The 22,238-nt window shown below is 42.1% G+C and overlaps 1 protein-coding gene across 5 annotated transcripts in view; it reads right to left on the bottom strand.

The window, feature by feature from the left end:
• Positions 1–192: 192 nt before the first annotated feature.
• fgd4a (FYVE, RhoGEF and PH domain containing 4a) overlaps positions 193–22,238 on the bottom strand; it is a 48,301-nt gene continuing 26,255 nt past the window's right edge. For 4 of the 5 annotated variants that reach the window (XM_054620105.1, XM_054620104.1, XM_054620106.1 and 1 more), the window contains 17 exons: positions 21,344–21,424; positions 12,647–12,799; positions 11,860–12,064; positions 8,887–9,304; positions 6,367–6,456; positions 6,078–6,223; positions 5,690–5,846; positions 5,265–5,403; positions 5,126–5,184; positions 4,878–5,024; positions 4,335–4,507; positions 3,957–3,987; positions 3,768–3,848; positions 3,556–3,681; positions 2,847–2,984; positions 2,578–2,718; positions 193–2,475 (listed from right to left, as the gene is read on the bottom strand). In XM_054620105.1, coding sequence (XP_054476080.1) covers positions 2,206–2,475; positions 2,578–2,718; positions 2,847–2,984; positions 3,556–3,681; positions 3,768–3,848; positions 3,957–3,987; positions 4,335–4,507; positions 4,878–5,024; positions 5,126–5,184; positions 5,265–5,403; positions 5,690–5,846; positions 6,078–6,223; positions 6,367–6,456; positions 8,887–9,304; positions 11,860–12,064; positions 12,647–12,799; positions 21,344–21,424 — 2,555 coding nt within the window. In that variant the 3' untranslated portion in view covers positions 193–2,205. Of the gene's footprint in view, positions 2,476–2,577; positions 2,719–2,846; positions 2,985–3,555; positions 3,682–3,767; positions 3,849–3,956; positions 3,988–4,334; positions 4,508–4,877; positions 5,025–5,125; positions 5,185–5,264; positions 5,404–5,689; positions 5,847–6,077; positions 6,224–6,366; positions 6,457–8,886; positions 9,305–11,859; positions 12,065–12,646; positions 12,800–17,889; positions 18,046–21,343; positions 21,425–22,238 lie in introns of those variants that run through there. The other variant, XM_054620108.1, reaches the window with a different exon arrangement.

The following is a 22,238-nucleotide window of genomic DNA, read 5'->3' as shown; positions in this document are numbered from 1 at the left end:
GGTGACTCATTGTGAAGAACATCTTATCGGGAGAAGCAAAACAAGGAACTAAAACAAAGCATTTCTCTATGAAAGTAGTATCACAATGATTGCCGTAACCAGAGGTGTCACACTGGTATAAACTGCTATGACAACACATTGTAGGTAAAGCAGCAATATAACATTACAAACAAGCAAGATCCCCATGCTGTATTTAATCTTGTTTTATTTTTCCTTTAAGGTACACTTCATAAGACTGTAAAGTGCGTAGATTCTCAAACGTTTGAGGAGGGGGATGAGAGGAAATACAAATCTGGATTTACATTCAGATCCTAAAGATGGGGAAGTTTTGTGCTCTTGCTTTTTATTTGAATATTGAGGAGGGGAAAGAATTAACAGGGGTGAGACTCAGGTGAGCACCAGCATTGAGCAGGGAGGGAACTCTGGCAAACATCAAAGTGAATGAACACAAGTCAGTCCAGCGCCATGACCGGTCGCTGTCACACTGAAGAACCGGGTTGATGTGGGTTAGTGGAAAAACATCTGCTCTCAGAAAAAAAAACCCAGATCTACCTACTGCACTTCTTAGTTGACAGTCGAGGAACAAATTTGTGCTACTTTTTTAACAGATCATGCTCATCATACTCTATAAATTACTTTAAATAATACAATTAATTACAGCATTAAAAATACATTTACATTTCTCGCACCAGCTTGCTTAATCTGATTGTTTTGCATTCTCATTAAATAGAAAACCTGATGGTCCCCGTTCATCTCCCTCCACATGAATAACAGTCCATGAATGTCCTGTAGATCGACAATCATTTACCTTCACCATCGATCAGTTATTATGCCATACAGAATACATGTGATTGCAGCGTGCTATTTTAATACAAACTGCACTGTCAGGGCCATAGATTTGGGCAATTTATGAGAATTCATATTGTTAGATCAAAGGGATTTGTGTAATTATACTTTTTTTTTTTTTTTTTTTTTTTTTTACCCAGATGGCTATACCTTTACTTATCATGGAGAGCTTTACTCAATCTATGGAAACAGTCGTATAATGTATTGGGTGGCTCTACAGGGAACTTTCTAAATCCTCATCAACTCAAGATAACTGTGATGTCATAGTGACATCATCAGGGTTATCTTGAGTTAGGCTTGAGACTTTGTATATCTGACAAACCTTGGTCATTTATCTGGCCAGGAAAGCCTAATGTAATTTGCTGTTGAGTTGCATTATGGGAATTGGAGGCACCAGTGTGTTTAAACTTGGTTATACTAGGGGGGTTTCTGAATTAAAATATAAAAACTCCACAATCGATCCCTTCTATGGGCAGCTGCCTGAATATTTAAAAATGGTTTGATTAGCAGACTAGTTCCTTTGCTGCATAGAAAACACACTGTAGGACAGGGACAACCAAATGTAAAGCATCAGATCAGCCAACGTGCATCCAGAGTTTGATCAGCATAAGACAGATGATAAAGTTTCACAGAGGGATGAGAGCGGGAGATGAAACCATCGTTATTCTACCACATGATTATTTTCCCCCAGTTTTGAAACCATCTTCTCAAGCAAAGAACTGGCAAAATACTGTAAATACTTTATATCATACTTAAGATGTTTTTCTATGTTATCAAAACAAAGTTTGGGATTGATTTCTTTACATAAAAACACAGATGTTCCTTTTTGAAAAGAGAAGAAAAACAAAACATTTATACTGTACAGGTACGCAGAGTTGAGTTACAGCACCAGCAGACTTAGTTTGGAACCGTCCTTGCACTTTGATTCACATCCTGTGGGGGGGGGGCGCTGTGTACGTCTGTGGTAGTCCACTGGCTCAAGAAGAGCTGACACAGATTAAAAATCTACGAAGACTTTGAGCTGTCATTAATGGTTCCTGTTTGAGGGAAGTCGATCCGTCCTGAGGCCCCTCTGCTCTAGTGTTGATTGCACCAGACATGTCCTTTAGTAATCCAGCACAGATCTAGCAGTGACTCAGAAGTTCTTTGTGTGGGTTCATGACAAAATCCAGAAGGGAACTGGGAAACAGGAGAGTAGCAAGGAAAGGCAGCTTATCCAGCACAGATTTTTCCACTTGTCTTTAAGGTCCAATGACAACAAGGAGAGTGTTCATTTGTATTTTGTACATGTCTTCACATCCTGTCTTTCTCGAGCAAACCAACAGCATCTGGTTTGTAAAAAAAAAAAAAAACACGACCTTATGAGCTATCAGTAGCCGCTTCTTGTGTGTTGTTGTTGTCCATCATGTTGCCGTTGCCCCCGTTGGTCTGAGGGCATTCGGGCACCTCTCCCGTCACCGCCACTCGGATCACTTTCAGCCAGCGCTGCTTGAGATCCTCAGTGTCAGCTGCAAAGTTGTGGATGGACTTGGACTGGGAGAGGCGGAAGCTGGCAGGAGGGTCTGTGGGCCGGGCGCTGTCATCCACAGAGTAGCCCAGGAGGGGGATGGAACACTGGGCCTTCACGTCCTGAGGAGAACAATCAGGGATGAAGAGAGAGTCATCTGTATTGCATAGATTAGAAAATCGTTTTGTGAATCAGATTTTCCCTTCGTGTTCTTGGTGTTTTACCTGCGGAGCACCGTAGAGATAGAGCACCAGACACTCCTTCTCGGGGATGACGCACCACACCTTCTGCCAAGGTTTGTTCTTCTCACAGTACTGCAGGAAGCCGCACATGATGCTGCTGTCTGTGAACTGAGCCGCCTCGATCTGCACAGGGAGGACGACCGCATATTAGCACAAAATCATAAAGCAACTCTAGCTAAAAAGCGGAGTAAGTGACGTCAGTATGTTTATGCCAATATGAACTAATGTATGCATCAGTATCTCCTCTTCACCTCCAGGATGCCCTTCTTCTTGCCCTCAGCTCTCGTTTCTCCAGTCAGGATGGAGTAGCAATCTCTGCAGACTTTGTTCACCTTGTAGCCGTCGTATTGAAGCGGTGCCTTATTGTCTGAACACTTCCAGCACACCACCTGGGAGAGAGAGAGACAAGATATTTTAGAGTCTACTTTTTTTAAAGGAAATATCTTTAAGATCATCATTTAATCGACTGTGACTATTCAACTATGACCATGACTATGCTCTATTATTATTTTATTGTTGTTATTTTATCTTATTTAATCATCATAGAATATTTTGGGGCATTTTGCTTTTGATTGGCAGCAGAAAAGGTGAGAGGGAGGAAAACGAATAGCTTCTCAGAGCGCTACAATTATAATATTTCGGACAGTGTGACTAGAACATGACTGAAGGCCAACATATTAACCATTATCCATCAGATGTATCTCAGTTGTTCGATAGGGACACTGGTAGAAACTGTAAAAGTTTATGTCTAAAAGTAAGGAGTGGGTCTTTCATTCAAAGGTGACTAATCTCATTAACATTAGTGTTCTTTGGTAAAAAAGTTATCAGGATACATTTTCTCAGGTTTGAACCTTTGAATGTGGAAAGTTCCCTGTTGTTCTCAACTACCCGTATGGAGGCTCTCTCATCCACCTTCTGTACATGCATTATTTATGACATAACAGCATCAAGATTACTTACATAGCCGCAGGCCCTGCAGTGGTGCCTCCGTCGTGTCAGAGCATTGAAAGACTCCTTGCACTTCATACACATTGTCACTTCATTGTCGCGGATCCAGCGAGGGGCACGCTTCCCCAGCTCTGCATTCTGTATCATAAATAAAAACATACTCAATATGACGGCAAAGAACAGTGACAGTTTCAACTGTGCGACAGCATTGATGTAACACTGACCGACACTTCCTCCACATCTCTCAGTGCATTCTTGAATGACTCGTTTTTCTGCTGGAAGATCTCAATGGTCTCCTGGAAAGCCTGAAGGACAAAAACAATATTAGACTCATGTGTCAGTCATTCTACATGGTGTTCAAACACATTTAATCAATTAATAAAATAAAAATGTTTTGATTGTACTGTATGTACCTTAATCCAGTCTGCCTTGTCCTGCTCTGAGCTGAGGAAGATAAATAAAACTATAAGCATTCAAACGTATTCATTCATGTAAATTAAGCTATAACTGTATGTTATAGTCTTCCTGTTCGTATTATAACACCAAGTCATACCAACATAGCAATTAGCTGTGGTCAAAGAGTATTTAGAGATTTACAGGATTTAAATGGAGTTTGGGTGTGCTTATAAGTGGTCTTAAATGTATATGTTAAATGACTCTGTATAGGGTCCAGATTACATACAATTACATACTTCAATGTGGGAGGGGCTCAGATTTAGGGAATTTGCAAAAAGGGCATTTTTAAATGACCTCCTCTTGTGTTATTTCAAATAATTCTGCATGAAATGTACCTGGCCTGTAGCTCCAGCATCCTCTCCTTCCCTGACACCTGGAAGGTATGAGGGTAGTCCTCGTTGGTCGTTGCCAGGACCTTCATGCCGTCGATGCCGATCCGCGTCCTCACCGTGTACTTCGTTCCTCCCAGACTGAATTTGGGCACGCAGTACAACAGCATGTCGTTGAACTGGCAAGAAAAAAAAGAAACAAAAAAAGTTTTTCTACTGAGCATGGATCAGCGCTATTCTAGTTTAGGTTCCTGGCATTATTTTGTACCGAAGGGTGCAGTGCTCAACTCTGCAGGTGATCTGAAGTACACAGATGGGAGACATTCAGCCTGAAGCTAATAAGAAACAGCTCGGACGTAATCACATCATCTGGCAATATCAGTAATTGAGAGATTTGTTCATGTGCCCCTTAAGTCTCCTAACACGGAGGTGTTCCTGGCTTGAAATGATTCACTTGTTTCAATTGACTTGTGCAGACGAAGACTCGCCTCAGCACGTTCCCCTCATAAGATAAGAAGATATTTTTAATGCCTGAAAGTTTTCTCTCACCAGGAAGAGGTATCTCTCCATGGCTGAGGTGTTCCTGGCCGCCAGCTTCAGGATGTGGCCCTCTTTGATGAACTCGTTAGAGGGGTTGACAATGTCTTCCTCCTCACCCAGAATCTCATATATCTCCATCAGTTTCTTCAGATTCTCCTAAATGACGAGGGGACAGTTATGTTAGTTGGACGCTAATGTGTCTAAGAAGTTATGTCTTACAAGTCTAAATGAAAATGGTTTAAAACGTCCGGACTTACAGATTTTCGAATGGCGCTGTTGGAGTGAGTAGCTGCTGTGGCGATAATTTCTAATGATCCTGGGGGAAAAAAAGATGGGTTACCTGAATATACTGAAGTAAAAAAATGACTCCTAGGAGTTGGAAGTCTCTAGACTTACTCTCTGAATCTCGTCGGTCAGGGTCGTCCTGAGGTAGCTTCTTCAGATAGTCTTTAAGCAGCATCTCATAGCGAGGGACTCTCTGCACGGGCTCCAACATGTGGTGCTGAAGCGTCAGGCAGCCGCAGACCTCCTGACTCTGTCCAGAAAAAAACCCCAAAAACTAAAATTACCGCCAACGCCAACCAGTCAAGTTGCAGTTTACATCCATGTCTCTCCAAAATCATTTTATCCTATTAAACATTTGTGTGAAATTGTCATAATTAGCATGTGAAGTTATCGCCCAAAAAGTGTTTTGTGAGGTCATTGTGACCTTGACCTTTAACCTCTATCTCAGCATGAGTGTGTGCTCTTTCAGTAATGCTGACCTCTTTTGTAAAAATAAAAAATGCAGTTTTTCTGGACTGGAATTCGGCGTGCAGTACCTGTATCTCCTGAATGATGGCCTTGAATTGAGGAGACCGATCAATCCATTGTTTCAGCAGCTCCATGGCCTTGTCGAAATTCTTCACGTACTCTGCGTACATCTTGAGGAAGGGTGTGAGTTTCAGCAGGATGTCTCCGATGCGAGGTGTGGACGCCCTGAGGGTAAGGAAGAGAAGTGAAGTGAAGGAGGTAAACATTATAAGCATAATCATCTGGTTTGTATTTGTTGTTGCATTTGTTATTTCTCATCCTCATGCTTATGTGTACATGAGATTGCAGCAGTGTTCGAGAGTTGGTTTCAGTACAAAGAGACAATGTGCAGGCAGCTTCAGCTTGATACAGAAACCCATTGCATTTATTGTCATTTGGTTACAGGCTGAGGCTCACCATTCTCCCATGCGTTTCTCCAGATCTGGAAGCAGAAACTGGCTGTGAAAGGCGTTGATGGAGCTTATGTTGGAGAAGCTGTTCTTTACTACTTCAACAGGAAACGTCCCCTTATTTGCCTCCTCCATGAGCTTGGCACAGAATACCTGAAACGAGCCGAATACAACACAGAACTGTTATTAATTATTGAGAAGTGAATAAGGTTTCCCTGCTGTGTTATGTAAACCCCTTCCCATTAGACATGGTAAAAAAAACAGAAGTGAGCCGTAGCTTTCACTGAGTTCCTCACCTGGTCCAGCAGGTTAAGTCTCGTTACGTAGGCCTTCTCTGTGTGCAAGAGCTCACTGGCGATCTTAAACAGCTTCTGTTCATTTGTCTCCTAAAAACAGAGGGTACATTAATAGGAGTCTCTACACGTGTTGCAATCTTAAAATAAATCTGGTCATAGATAAATGAGTGAATTATAAAAGAAAATGAGATTATTCTGTCGAGCCAGAGAGTCTGTAGTTCGTATAATGACCGTCTCATACTTCTCTAATGAGTAATTATTCTTAAAGGTTTTCAACACAGCGACTGGAGTTAAACTGAGCTGACTGAGAATAATGCAGAAGTGTTGGACAAAATGTCTGAAGCGTAGTTATTCTGGTTCAGCTCGGTGTTCATTCCCCCATCATTGTCATTTGCAAGTTCCCGTTAGTTTCAGGTCACTGCTAAATATCTGAGGATCAGCATGTTGCATTTCCAGTTAGATAATGTTGACTTTAAATCGTGCATTTATTGTATGAATCACCCTACGCTACGCCTCAGTGACTAGTCTGCTGTTTAGTAGCTGCCTCGTGTTGAACCTCTTTTCACTGTCGCTGCATACAGCAGCATGTAGCACTGATGTGTGTGTCCTTAACACTGAGCTGATGTAGGGTCTGGCTGCGGTGCATGAGGAGCTCTCAGAACAGGAAATGAAATTATGGAAGAAGGGAAATGACACCAAATCAAACAAAGACATGTTTTGTGTAACAGCTTAGAGTGAGAGGCCAATTGATGTAACAAACAATAACTGTAGCCTCAAAATGTAATACAAAACATCTCCCACACGTTCTCATTAGGATGAAATGTGTAGTTTTTGTAGCCAGCCAGGGCAATTTACCCTCACAATGACCATGGCAGCAGAATATCTCACACTATATATAACCACAAGGAAGCAATATCCTTCTCTCAAATGATCTGACAGCAATCAGGCTCATATTTCTTCACAATTCATTTGTCAATACAGCCACAATCTTCCCAAAAATATTTTGCGCGTATGATAAGCTTTTACAATGCATTGTTAAGTATGAAACCAGCTGTTCCCTATCTTTTCGACTTGTGACCCCTTATAGAGAAGCAGTGTGTGATTGGGGTCCCTCCTCATGTTTCAGATGTCTATGAGTTGTTAGCAGTTCACAAGTGAAACTTTTCAGATTTCAGCACCTTCTCACTGCCAAAAAACAAATAAATATTCAACATGAAAGGCAATTATTAGAGAAAATAAATCTAAAATAAGAAGCAGAACATTGCGTTTTCTTCTTTCCTACTCCAATAATCAGCTCACGACCCCTCAGGCATATCTTGTGATGTATTGAAGGGTCCCGCCCTTAATTTGGGAACCAATGGACTTAACTTTATTTGTCTGCAGAATAAATAGCCAATTTTTTATCTGATAAATTGCCTCAAGTGATGTCACTTCATTCGGCGTTAGTTGGAGCTGAACAAGACATGTTTGAAAATAAAATAATCTGGAGGTGTGGAGTAGCTCAGTCCTCATCTCTACTTGAAGCTAATGGCTCAACGCTACATTAGCTGCTAGCATAACACACCTGAATCTCTGAACAAACTGCCAGGGGTCAATTTGATTTGTGGGTAATGAAGGTGCCAGGTTTTGACAAGGAAGAAGAACGCCTGAAATACAAATAATGATATCTCTGGTTCTGCTCCATCTATTTGTTCCTTTTTTAAATGTCCCTTTTAAATAAAGTTTGCAGCTAATACTTTGGTGCTTTTACTTAAATGCAGGACTTTTGCTTGAAGGTTCTTTTACATGGTTTTATTGATACTTTTGCTTTAGTAAAGGATTTGAGTACTTGTTCCACCAATGCAACAGACACACATGAAGGCGCATAACCTGGCAGAAGTATCTAAGAAGTTGTTTTGTACCAGCCGACACAAAGAGAAGCTATACTGCATGTTGATTAAATCTACTTACAAACAATACAAAAATTAAATAATAATCAATAATTGGAAAAAAGCTACTCCAACAAAAGATTGAATTGATCACATACCTTGACTAGCTATTAAGCTTGTCAAAGGTCCATTTAAAGCCAAACAGCACCAGTAAATGACGTGTTGTTTCAACTGAACATTGGGGTGAATGAAAGCACTGCTCATGGCTCTTCCTCTGCCATTACACCTTGACTGTTGTTTTCAGCACTGCTAAAACAGATATATTTATAATCTGTATTGGGGGAGGTTGCCGAGGCGTGAGCTCAGCTGCCCAAGCGTTGGACATCTGTTCGGCTTTCGTAGAAAATAACCCCTCTGAGACAAACACACACTGGCTTGTAACTCTACCCTTGCGAGGTTGAAGTGACCCAGAGTTGAATTAGTTCAGAAGATTTAATATTGAAAGCTCAGAGCATAAATAAATGCTGACTGTTTGTCTTTCAGAGACTGCAGAGTCAGAGCAACGAGGCAGCTGTCAGGCTGTAAAATGTATAACACAAAAGGATGTAAATACACAGATCACTTGGGTGCAAGGGTAACAAAGTAAACGTACCTTATGGTCGGTGCTCACTTCTTCGTTCTTATGCTCGCTTTCGATTTTAGTTCCACTGTCCTCCTTCTCAGTGTGGCTCTCTGTAGCGGTTTTGTCTGTTTCTGGAGGTGAAAGATCACCAGTCTGTTCTGGGCTCTTGCAACCCATATCCCCGTTTACCAGCCCAGCAGTCTCTATCGTCACACTGTCATTGTTCGTGTCTGGGTTATCCACCTGGTTCTTGTCCTGCTCCATCTGAGCTAGTGTCCCGTTAGCCTCCGGTTTGTGGTCATCCTGTGGCGAGGTGGGTGCGGATGAGTGGTTCTCCTTAGTCCCGGTGGTCTCCGTCGGCCTCTGGTAGGTGCGGTGAGCTGGGCTGCAGTTGGACGACTTGCTGATCTGTTTGAGCGGTGAGCTGTCTCTCTTGTTCTCTGAGCTGCTGGAGGAACAGAGGGGAAAGGAGGAAGTTGGTCAAAAGCACACATACAAAGAGTTAACTAACAAGAGCATTTGAGAAAAAATTACAGGAGTTGGTTCAGCAGCTGCTCAAGCCTGCGTGTTGGTCGGGGAGTGTGGACATGTCGGTAAGCAGAGAGCTTTTGCACTTGAGTGTGAGAGTTAAAAATAAAACTGGAGATGCACAAACTTCCTTCTGTCTTATGAGGCTGCTTAGAACTGGTGTACTGCAGAGGAAGTGTGTGTGTGTGTGTGTGTGTGTGTGTGTGTGTGTGTGTGTGTGTGTGTGTGTGTGTGTGTGTGTGTGTGTGTGTGTGTGTGTGTTTGTGTGTGTGCAGAGCAAAGACAGAATGGAGGTACAGTAATGAGGAGGACAGGAGGAGGAGGGGGAGAGGTACAACACTTCTCCCCAGAGGTAGCTGCTGTCCTACTTCCAAGGAGAACCCATATGATATATTGCACTGTAACATCTCTACCATTCTTTGCCTTGACATGAATGAAATGAAACTGTTTGCACGAAACAATTTGAAACACAGCCCAGGAATGGAAGCTAGATTAACACAAAAACACACACACACACACACACACACACACACACACACACACACATGCATGTACAATGTCACCATTCAGCTGCTCTACATCCTGTACCGGTAGTCAGTCCAGCTGTTTCCCTGTAAATTACCCTCCAGACCTCCAGTCTAACAGCAAGCAGCAACCTACAGCAGCTACTGTACCTTAGCTCCGTTTAGCTGCTCTCACTTCTCTAGTTCTACAGGTCAAAAATGACATCTATGCAAATATGATAGCACTTTCTATTTCTAGCAGAAAATAAACAAAATACTATATATGTGATCTAACCTTTACACAAACATCAGCCAAGCAGGTGAATTCTTAGCCTCTTCGACGTTCACTGTTGTGCTTATCACTGTCCGGTAGAAACAGGAAGTATGTATAAATAGAGGAACAACAGCAGGCTGGTGAAACACTCCACAGATGAATCACTTCTGGCCTGTCGAGCCACCTGAGTGTGTTTGAACGTAAACCGATATCATACACAGGAAGACTGTTATACCACGATAAACTGCCAAGAGATCGTCTACTGTTTTTGGCGAACACACACACTTTGCAGCGTGTAGGTGCAGTTCCTTGCTGCATATAAATAGCACAGTAAGCGCTCCAGTACATGACAGAGTTTTAAAATAGGCTGAACTGGACTAGAATTAAGAACAGCTTCACTTGCCATGTGGCAGTCCTCTAAGGTGCCTTTAAGGCAGCCAAGTGCCATGTGAACCAGATTAGTATATTAGTAGGCTAATTCTGTTCTCGGAAGCTGGGGGCCTTTCTCTTCTCTCTGTTCCAAGGCCACTAGAGGGCTAATCCCCACAGCCCTGCAGAGTCTGAATGAAAGGGATACACCCAGTTTCTCTGATTAACCTCCCTTCAACACTGGTTAATGGGATGAAAGGTGTGGGGAAACCCTGGGATTGTCCTTAGATTTTGTAACTCTGTTTTCAGGGCTCCAGACCAGAGATGAGTTTGAATATGAGGCTACTAGAGACTGAAGATACTGAGTGAAATTTAAGTGGGCCTGCTTCTGCTGCAGATCGAACATTTTTGGGCTCCACTGTATGAACAGCTGGGACAAGGGCACCATTGTTGTGCCTCTGGCTGCTTTCAATGGCCCCTCTCACATAGACAAGGCTGCAGCTACAACCAAAACTTACATGACTTCAAATAAGTCAAGATGTGATGCACCAAAGAAAGGGAGGAAACACTGGTAAGCGTTGTAGATACTTTGTCCTGTATTAGAATTAGTATTGATCTGGTAATAGATTGTGTAAAAGCAAAGCCAACAGAATACTTAAATCCCCATGTAACCATGAGGCAACAAGATCAAAGTAGAGGCATTAAAGTTGAGACAGTTAGAGATATCCTACCTCATTTTCCTGGGCTTCATCTCGCAACACTGAGTCCTGTCCCACAACTGAATGAGGAGCTGTGTTTCCTCTCGCCTGTACAAATCTCCTTTCATCCCCTTTGCTAACACTCGGCTTGTGAGGAGGCAAGGCGCTAATCTCAGTCTGTTCTGTCTACGGCTCTCATCTGTACCTCAGACTTTCAGTGAGTCAGGCTGTAGACTTAAAATGAGGTACTTCTGCTTTTCATCCCTGAAATAACCGGCATAGGAAACATTAGGAAAGACAAAGTTTTCCGTCACTGGGATTACGACAGCCTGAGTGAGGTTGTGTTGTTACAAAAGCTATAGTGTGGCGTAGATGGAGTTATTCAACCGGAACTAATATGTCATAGTAAAAAAAAAAAAAGCTATTCTGGCCACAGGCTGTGTGATAATGTGTTGAATCAACCACTTGCACTGGATAACATCACAGATCGAATGAAATGAATAATTCCTTACACAAATCCTCCAGTCCCATACTCAACTCAACTTTCCTTTTTTTACAGCATATCCTCTTTTTATAGTTTCTCTGTGTGAAAGTAAAGCACACACACCAACAGAGAGTAAAGAGCCCCTACCTGTTCTCCTCAAAGCGGTTGATGAGGTCTGAGACTTTGGAGTGTTTCTCCCTGACTTTCTCCCGGTTCACGGCTCCTCTCCCTACTCCTCCTGCTCCTCCTCCTCCCTCCTCCATGCCCAGTTTTATTGGTGCTTTCTGGATGCGGCCCAGCGGGGACTTGACCTCCGTCACCGGGCTCTGGAGATGTGGTGGCTTTGGAGGCACTGCAGAGAGGACAGAGGAACACTTTGCACATTAGAGATTATCTTGGATGCTGGTAGATGCAGATGATTGCCTTGTATTTTTCTCATGAGGGAATATGTCTCTGCAATGTCTGTTTGGACCTGAAGGGGGCGGTATAAGCTTCCCCAACTATTACCACACACAGGGCACAGAGCTGTATTTAACACCCTAAAAATGACAAACAAATGACCCAGCTCAGCATAGAATAACTGAAAAGTTTTACCTGTCACACATACATGATTTAGGAATCAAATTCCCTGCATGATTTACAGCAGCAGAAAGAATGGACCTATGTCTCTCGTCTTATCTGTGTGGAATGATTTACTTAACTCAAATAAAAAAGGCTCAAGGTTCACCGATCCCAGGACAATTTTCTTTAGTCTATTCCTGTTTTCACTGTTGGCTTATACTGTAAGTCATCAGGCATGGCTATACCAACGCACAGTCTCACATCAGGAGAACAATCAGCGGTCAAATATGAATCATAGACCGATACAATTGTGTCCACTGAACCTCCCACTCTGTATTGTCTGGCCAAATCGTTGTGAGCTTTCGTTGTGTACCTTTTGGTTTAGACAGCAGCCGGGGCCTGCAGAAAGAGCTTCTTCCATTGACCCCTCCCTTGCTCTTGTCACTTGTCCCACCGCCCGCTCGTCTCAGACACGCCTGCACACTGGGTTGGTTGCTTTTCTCGCACACCGGGCTGCTGCCGAGAGCTGAAGGACACAGAGAGAGAGAGAAAGATAGCACGTCCATTACAACAAGAACATCTAATCATCTCTTGTTCACTGTCAACAAAATGAGAGTGATGATACAGATTATAAAAAGGCTCTTTATATGACAAAAACAATATTGTTACGTTGACAACAGGTGACAACAGGTGGCAGGAAATGAGACATAGTGAATGACTAAGTACACGTCCCCTGTTGGGCCCACACCCACATGACCTAGGCACACCAAACAACACTCATTTTAACCCAAAAAACACATCAGCAGGTCCGCTTACACAAATGACAATATACAAATATTTAGCAACATCCATCCATTTTCCGTAAATGGATTTTATCCAGTTAAGGGTCGCTGGAGCCTATCTCAGCTGTCAATGGGCGAAGGCAGGGTACACCGTCTGTCGCAGGGCTGACATATAGAGACAAACAACCATTCACACTCACATCCACGGGCAATTTTAGAGTCTTCAATGCACCTAAGCTGCATGTCTTTGGGCTGTGGGAGGAAGCCGGAGAACCCGGAGAGAACCCACGCTGACAACATGCAAACTCCACACAGAAGGTTGTCCAACCCGGGAATTGAACCCCGGCCCCTCTTGCTGTGAGGCGACAGTGCTAACCACTACACCACCGTGCAGCCATATTTAGCAACAGTTTAGCAACAGTTTATCTTTATTCCAGACTTCAAATACCATGAAACTGTTCTTCTTTCTGCCAGTTCTTCATTTTCGCAAATGACAGTATGACATTTACACCAAGTTGGAACTTTCCAGTTGATGCGTGCAGACGTATGAAAAATAAATGTTTTGTAATATTTGACCTACAGTAAGTGGTATTGCAGTAGTAAAGGATATGTTGTAAAACACTTAAGAACCTAGAATAAACTAAAACAAACTAAGTATGTCCTATACACTGAGAAAGAATTCCTCATGTATCTCATACCTTCATACTACAGGGTATACTGTACATATTCATTGCTGCAAATATGCTTATGATAAACAGCTGCAGGCTAAATATTAAAGAGTGTCAGACAGTTCAGTTGATTATCCAGCTAATGATCCAGTTGATGATAAGCTCCAGCGGGACTTTTACCCAACCAGCTGGCCGCAGATGGTTCAGCATCAGTGTTTAGATAGAGCACACAGACTGATTTAATTGCGCTACAGACACAGACTGGCAGTGTTTACAGTCTCTCTCATAACTCACAATACAAGCACACACACATGAAAGTGAAACATGTGTACTTAGGCAAATCTCCATATATGGTACTATATTGCCAGGAATCAGCCAGCCCTCTCATTATTTTACAAGGTATAAGTCCATTAGTCTCCATTTAAGGCGTTCACTTAAATGTGTGTGTGGGATTTAACAAGTGGCACTGATGTATGAGTCGGATGCAGAAATCGATGCAGCTTTACTTAGCTGGTTAACAGGTATGGATAAACAGTGTGTGTGTAGTGGAATAGCTGTAGAGTGGAGCTTAAAGGATTCAGACTTACACTTAAACTTCTGAATATTTGTATATGTATCTGCTCTATTTTCAAGGTCCACAATACACGGACTGGAAAGTTAGGTCCTCCTCATCTGTTTGGCACTGATGCTAATATTGAAAGAGACATTTTCCATCCCTGTTTTATAAATCATTGATAAGAGGTCTAAATTCCTTGATAAGACACGATTTCATGTCCAAAAATAGATCAAAGTAAAAGCATCTGTACTTTGAGAAGAACACATGTAAATAAGATGAGTCTCTTTCAGAAAATGATATTCTACTATTCCTAACAAACACATCCAGATTAAATGAGCTGAAATGACAAGTCGATTAATCGATTATTCAATTAACAGAAAATTCTTCGAATGACTATTTGAAGATTGAAGAACAGGTATTTTTCATAATTCATTTATAATTAAATAATGTATTTTTACATTTTACAAGAGAAAAGATTAGTGGGTTATTCGAGAAAATAAACTGTATGTTAATTGAAGTAGCAGCCCTAAAGTATATGAACAACACTGATCAACATATGTACTATATATATAGTGTTCCCTTCCAGATGCAGTTTGTTTACTGATATTTTGCTTCTACTTGCCAAAGCACCGCTTGGGGCCCCTTATCCCTTTTCCCTACGGTGATCTTTATCTTACCAATCTTGGAACAGAAAGAGAAAACAACAACCACAGAATCACATAGTCACAGTTTCTATTTTTGCAGCCTGACCCTAATTAAAGACAACAGCTCTAGCAACTGTCTGACTGAAAACGGTCCCACGCTGTGTTTGGGAGAGCCGACTCTCTAAACATGGCCCCTAAATTACCAATCAATGCTGAAGTCGGCCTCAGGAATTTCTCTTGATTATGTGCTTGGCTTCCCCTCGTGGCCACATTAAGAGATCATAAGAAAATATCCCGCAACAAGTTTTGCACCCTATACATATATGGCTAAAAATGAAATCTCCTCCTGCAGATTGTGCTCCGCATGCAGCATTTATCCTGGAAGATTGCAGAGGGTCCTCTCTCCACAGCCTGGCCCTGTCTGCTAGGGTTGTTATTAACTGTGTCAAACACCGGTCCCTCAGCTTTAAATCACCTCTGTGCTGAAGGCTTTCACTTGAACCTGAGCAAACTGCAGGTATGTTAAGTGTTACTGTCAAGGATAAGAAAAAAAGATGTAAATAGAGATACAAATATGTCTGGAGATGCAGACTTATTTAGCTTGAAACCACATGACAATTCTTCCGTCTATTGCTTTAAAAATATTTTGAGTTAAGATCAGATCAACTATCTTCAAGCTCTTATCTGAACCATTAAGGCAAAGAAACACAGCCAGTTCTGTCACAGTTCAAACAGGAACTTTACTTTCTCAGAAGCGGCGTGCCTGACAGGAACTGCAGCTCCTGGCAACAAACATTCTGGCATCTTCTCATAATTATAGCTGGCATTGGCACAAGTGACTGATCAACATGTAAATTAGTAGCAGCCAGCCACCACCCTGCAGAAACACTTTGATTCTCCACCTCCATCTGTGTGACGTTGAAGGAGCCCTGCTGTCTGAGACTTGTTAATGTGGATGAAAGAAACAAAAGAGGAACTTCTGCTGGACAAAGAATTACTCTATGTGGTGTTACTAAATCTGTTTGAATCCTAACTGATGGCATGACAACGGCTCTTTCTACCTAGGTAATCTGCTTTGCATAGAAACCGAAACACCTTTGCTGAAGTTGAGGAAGCGGGGAGTAGACAAGTCAAACTAAGACTAGACCTTTGCCCCTGTTCTTGTTGGAGGATGGTAAGACCTGCTGCCATGGCAACTAGCCCGCTAACTTTGGAAGATTGACTTCACTACTGAGTGGACTGAGCCTGAAGGCATCTTATTCGATCTCAATAAATTCAAAACCGCACAGCGAGTGCTTAAAAGGAGGGATGCTCTCGTAAAGGTCAGGTGTCAGCAGCAGTGTAGATGAGAGAGAAAGACTTGTGAAAAAACTGCATCTTTTGAATCACAAATATCCTTAATGTGTGGGTCTATCAGTAACGAAGACATCAGAGCAAACCCATCTCCTTTTCAAAGAGAATTTACTTTCCAAGGTTTACCTGAGAATGTGTGTATGTGTGTGGCCAACCTTGTGGCCCTTGTGGCCCTCCAGCTCTGCCAAATCACAGCAGTAGAGGAATGAAGCTATATAATATTCTTCTCTGCAACAAAAAAAACAGTGTCCGAAAATAGTGAATTATCCCAACTAGTACCTAAAATAGCTTGACCCAAGGGAAGCCAAGCTCCGTTGGTTTGTTGGTCAAACACTTTGGTCCACAGCGAAATAACTATTGGATGGATGGCCGTGAAATCAATTGTGTACAATCATGACCTATACAAAGTTGTATGGCAATCACAAAGTGGTGAACCGTCAGACCAATTACGTTACAACCCGGTTCTGTAATTAAGGTTATGTTTTTGAGTTATTTCCTGTTTTATTTTGGTAATCACTTTTATCTTATTTGAGATACCTCACTTCCTCCCCTGTGTGTTTCTCCCTAGTGTGATTACCTACCCCGCCCTGATCAGTTTCACCTGTACCTAATAACCTCCCTTGTGTATTTAATCTGTGAGCTCCCTTTGTCTTTACTGTTTGAGTGAGCATTCCAGTAATTATTTCTGTTTTTCTCGTGTTTCTGCCTTTTTGGTACTGTTGTCTATCTTTATTGGTTTGTCTCCTGTGAACTACTCTGTGTTTTAGTTCAAGTAAGGCCCTTTTGTCTCCAACTTCTGCTTTTGAGTCCATTTCTCCCTGTTTGTCCGTGTAGACTGGTAACCTGTAGCTATGCATAGCTGAGACATTTCTACCTTCTGACATCACCACCTCCCTGAGGTGTTGTCACCTGACAGTAGGCCTGCCTTACCTGTCTTTTACAGATCCCTTGACCAAAACCCCCTTTGGCAAAATGTGTGCTAATACTTCAGTGTAAGAGCGCCAGGTTAAAAAACAAAACCAAAAGGCACACCTCTCAGTGTTTTGCAGTGTGTCCCAACCCTGCGAGCAGCGAGTGTGTGACACAGTTTAAAAGTAACGCTTTGTCTTCTCGCCTTGTGGCCCCACGTTCATATCAAAAGGAATGTCTGAGAGGGCTTCTTACAAATTCTGCTTCTTCTTAATACATGGGTTGGCATATTAAAGATCGTCTGGTTGGCTTTGACACAGCTGCGGCTAAATCATAAAAAAATGAGAGAAAAAGGCGGATAGAGCAAATCTGAATGATCTGAAATAAAACAGCCATGTCCAGAATATCTTCACAAACACAGACTTCAGTTGGCCATACATCAGCTTGTAACTGTTGCATCATGGTTGAAGTACAAATGGGTAGAAATTATATAAGTGCTGTGATCTGTCAGAGACTGTTGAGAAATATGTAAGCTATAATATGAATCGATCTGCTACTGTAGTAAAGATTGTCAGATTAACGTACGTCGGTAGATAAAAAGACATGAGAGCATGCAAGCTTGTTTTAGACTTTACTGAAGTGTGATTTGATCTAAAATCAAAGATAAAGTGTGAGAAGCTAATAATCCCAGTGAATGAACTCACCCTGAACTTTGAGACAGACAGGAAAACAATTGTAGAGTGTATCCTTATTGAGGGACCACGCAGTGTTTGTGAGAGTGTGTGAGTCCCAGAAGAGCACTACATTTAGGTCCCATGCAATCTTCCCAGGCAGCGCCACTGAGTGACTCAGCTCAGGAAGAAGACTTGCAGAGCAGCACTAGACTCCTCCTTCACTCTCGCTACACCCTATTTAAGTGTTTTATTAAAAAAAAGTACACACACACACACACACACACACACACACACACACACACACACACACACACACACACACACACACACACACACACACACACACACACCCCAAGTTGACAACACACACCTCTAAACGGACAGGATCTGCACATTTACACTTTGAAAGCTACAAATCTAAAAGCAGCTTGTATAACAGCCTCTACACTTCTTGTTTAGTCTGATCAATGATTAACAATCGCCACAGTAAGGCAGCCTGGAGTGCCACGCACCAGTTCTCTCATCTGCCTGCTAAAATCTAAATGAAGCCCAAAGCCTTTTAATCTATTATTTCAAACCACCATCCCATCAACTTCTCATCCTCTGGCACATTTTCTGTGCAAATATTTGACACATAAAAACCAATAAAAACCAGTAGAGAAACGTCCACACAAACAAGTGAAAAGTATTGCGAAAGGTGCATCTGATAAAAGCCAATAACAACATACGAGTTGAAGAAAATGAAAAAAAGATCCAAAAAAGGGGCTACTTATAAAATAAACTTGATGTACCTTTTGCAGAAGTCAGTACAGGGAACTGCGACTCTAGATTCTCCATGTTCTGTTTCTATCCTCTGAGCAGAGCTGCTACTGGTGTGACAGTCACGCTCAGAGGTGCTAACTCTTTTAAATAACTGCTGTAATATACAGTGTCGATTTTGGGCAATCGCATGGTAACAACAATGCGATTGCTCAAACCTGCACAGGAAGCCTTAATTTAAGTTTAACTGCTATGATATGGGATAATTTCTTGTCAACTTCCTTTTTGCGAATATGTTAAAGCTTTGTGTGTGTGCTTGTTTCGCATGTATATACTCACACACATTGTTGTTCAACACCCGCGTGCTCACTGATGTGTGTTACGTGTCACCGGACCAGGATTGAAAGGAATGATAGGCATTCCAGTAAACCAGTTTGACCAGTAGAGATTCCGTTCACTAAATTCCCTTAAAATAAAACCTGTACATGCAGCAGCACAGAAGTTCAGGGCCAATTTCAGATAAATGCAGTAAACATCTACGTTTTAAGCACTGAAGATTAATCTTCTCGGAGTAGAAAACATCCTGAATGACAATGCAATGGTGACCAGAACTTCACTCTCATGCTCACATCTCAGTGGTGCAAAGAGAAGTCGGTGCCAACAAATGATGCAGCTGACCCTCCTGTAACCTTGTTGTTGGCAGAGTCTCACGTACATTCAGGATTGATTGGTGTCATCAGAGATGCTGCCAGTGGCATCTGACCTCTGACCTCAAACACTTCCTTTCACTGACTTTTATAGAGGAAATCCAGGAAATGTATTCACAATATAACCCTTCTGTTTGGTAATCCGATTTTCAGATTTCTGCCCTCAATGTTTTAGATATTTGACTCTGCTTTGAGGTGTTTTTTTGTCAGAGCATTTGGACAGGGCTTAATGAAAGGATAGATTCTTTAGTGAAAGAGCACATGGTTGAATTTCAACATAAACCAGCTGTTTTGCTGGAGAATTGTTCTATTTATCTATTTGAGTAGATGCATCTATTGTAGCCACAAGAACACATCTCTTTTTTCACATTTTATTCTCCTTCACATGCAACATCAAGATGCGTACACAGCAAAAGAAGCCAGGTTTCCTTAGTGTTAACCCTGGTTCTCACATCATGATTAAAGAGATCTGGTTCCTCATTAAAGATACTTTTTTTAAATAAGACACCTTACATTTCAATGCTTTGTTGACGCAGTAGGTGGGAAAATTGTTTCAGAGGAACGTACAAGATACTAACTGCTGCTTTCCATCTTACAGAGTCACACACAAACCACAGTTTCTAACCATTTATGGTGCCGTATATCACAATGAGATTAGAGCATGTAGTAACAGTTCATGTCTGGCTCTTTACTTGTACACAAAGCGTTAATTGTGTCCATCATGGTAGCTCAGACAGTGTGTGTGTGTGTGTGTGTGTGTGTGTGTGTGTGTGTGTGTGTGTGTGTGTGTGTGTGTGTGTGTGTGTGTGTGTGTGTGTGTGTGTGTGTGTGTGTGTGTGTGTGTGTGTGCCCGTGTGACAGACAGGGTGACAGACAACTATTACCACCAGTCAAGGGGGTATTAGCTGTTTCTGTTCGACTAGCCAGACTTTCTTTAGATTAACCCTGCCTCATCCTCTAATCCAAGGGCCAGCGTGAGATTAGAACCCCGGTTTGAGCTGAACCAGGAGGCGCCCATCACATCCCCCAAAACTTTCAGGGGGGTTGTGATGAAAAAGAAGATGAATTGTGGTAGAGGTGAAATAAATGGAGAAAAGGGAAGTGGAGACTGGGAATTGTGTAAAGAACAGGACACTGCGGCGTTATTTCTCAGCAATGAGCTAAAGGCAGACGGTAAGAAGAAACAGTGCTAAATAAAAATAGGATAACAGGAAATAAGGAGTGAGAGCGTGATGAAAATAGACACAGTAGCACAGAGAAGACGGACAGATGGAAGAGGGGTGAAAGGATACAGGAGAGAATGAGACTGAACACATACAGAAGAGGTAAACTGATACAAAAGTGAAAAATAGGAAGACACTGGGGGCTGGAGGAATGCATCCATTCATCACACAGATGCAGACTGTGAGCTCCACACTACACACACACAGGTTTGATATAAAAATAGAGCAGAGGCCAGCAGATTTCTTCACACCCCTGCTGCAGGGAGGAGTGCTGTGCCCTTCACAGCATCATCCTGCATCCCCTCTCTGCATATCAACCCTCACTTAAAGTTCACTCCACTGCAGCAGTAGAAGAAGTAGAAGATTTAGCCAGATTTGGTCAAGTTAAAAGATGAATGAAAGGCTTGAAATTCTCAGAATGATATTGACTTCAAATGCAAAACATGTGCAGCCCTCCCGCTGTGAAATCAGAGAACTGACAAGTAACAAAGCTTTGCATCTTAATTCAGCTCATGGCGACGCTTCTTCTCACAAGTCACAAGATGAGGATGGAGAAGAAGAGCTTAAAAACAGTGACTGCGTTAACACTAGCCCAAAAACAGACAGACAGGAAGCCACAGAAAATGAACAACCCTCTCACACAAGTAAGATGTGAGAAGCTATGCCCTTATCAGTTGAACCACCAGAGCTGCTTTATGGATAACATAATCATCAAACAAACAGCTGCATTTAAAAGAAGTTGATTTAAAAAAGCAGGGAGACAGCTGTGAGGTCAGTGAAGAAGTTGCTGCTTACCTCTGGAGTGTTCGATTTTCACCGCCACGCAGGCCTCATCAGCGTTCTTGGACTGGAAACAGTCAGTTTTGCCTTTGTTCTCTGCAACAACAAAACACAAACACAAAGTTACTAAAAGTACGAGCAGATATTTTTGAATGCTCATCTGAGGCAGGAGCTTCAAGCATGTTTTATTTAAAAAGGAGCACCGACTCAGTTGTAGAGAGTGAGGAGATGAAGAATAATTCTTATTTTCCAATAGCTGAGACAGCATGTTGGACATGCATGAAGATGGAGTTATTTGCGGCGAAAGCTGCCAAGGTTTTGAAGCGCTCTTCTGGTAGCTGCATTTATCAAGATCAGGGGTAGACTTGTGTTTGTTTTGAGAATGAAGAGGGATATACCTCCCCTTGGAGATGGAAATCCTAATTAGTCTGTCTGTGATATGTAGGGCACAGTCCGTAGGGAGAGCGAACACTCTTTCAACACAGCCGTTTAATATGCACATAAAAGATTAAAGAGAAAATAACAACGGTTGTAAAAAACAATGATGGGCTCACAAACACACACACACACACACACACACACACACACACACACACACACACACACACACACACACACACACACACACACACACACACACACACACACACCAACAAATGCTCTTTCTGATTTATTATGAAGCATCAGAGCTGCAGGATGATGATCAATGTGGCTGTTGACATGCAGCAACATGTGCAAGTGACAAGCGGCACAGCTGTAAAATTGTTCAACAAATTAAAGTTGAGCTGACTTCATTTAACTTATTCTTTATACCCATCGTGCTGGCAATGACATCAAATTGATCATGACAGTGAAAAACCTGTTTTATTGTCTATCAGCGCCATTCCTTCCTGACGTTGTGACTTCTAGC

This window comes from Anoplopoma fimbria, chromosome 19 (assembly GCF_027596085.1).
Source record: "Anoplopoma fimbria isolate UVic2021 breed Golden Eagle Sablefish chromosome 19, Afim_UVic_2022, whole genome shotgun sequence".
Lineage (NCBI taxonomy): Eukaryota > Metazoa > Chordata > Actinopteri > Perciformes > Anoplopomatidae > Anoplopoma > Anoplopoma fimbria.
Note: the sequence above shows the minus strand (reverse complement) of the source record. Positions and strands in the feature narration are given on the sequence as shown.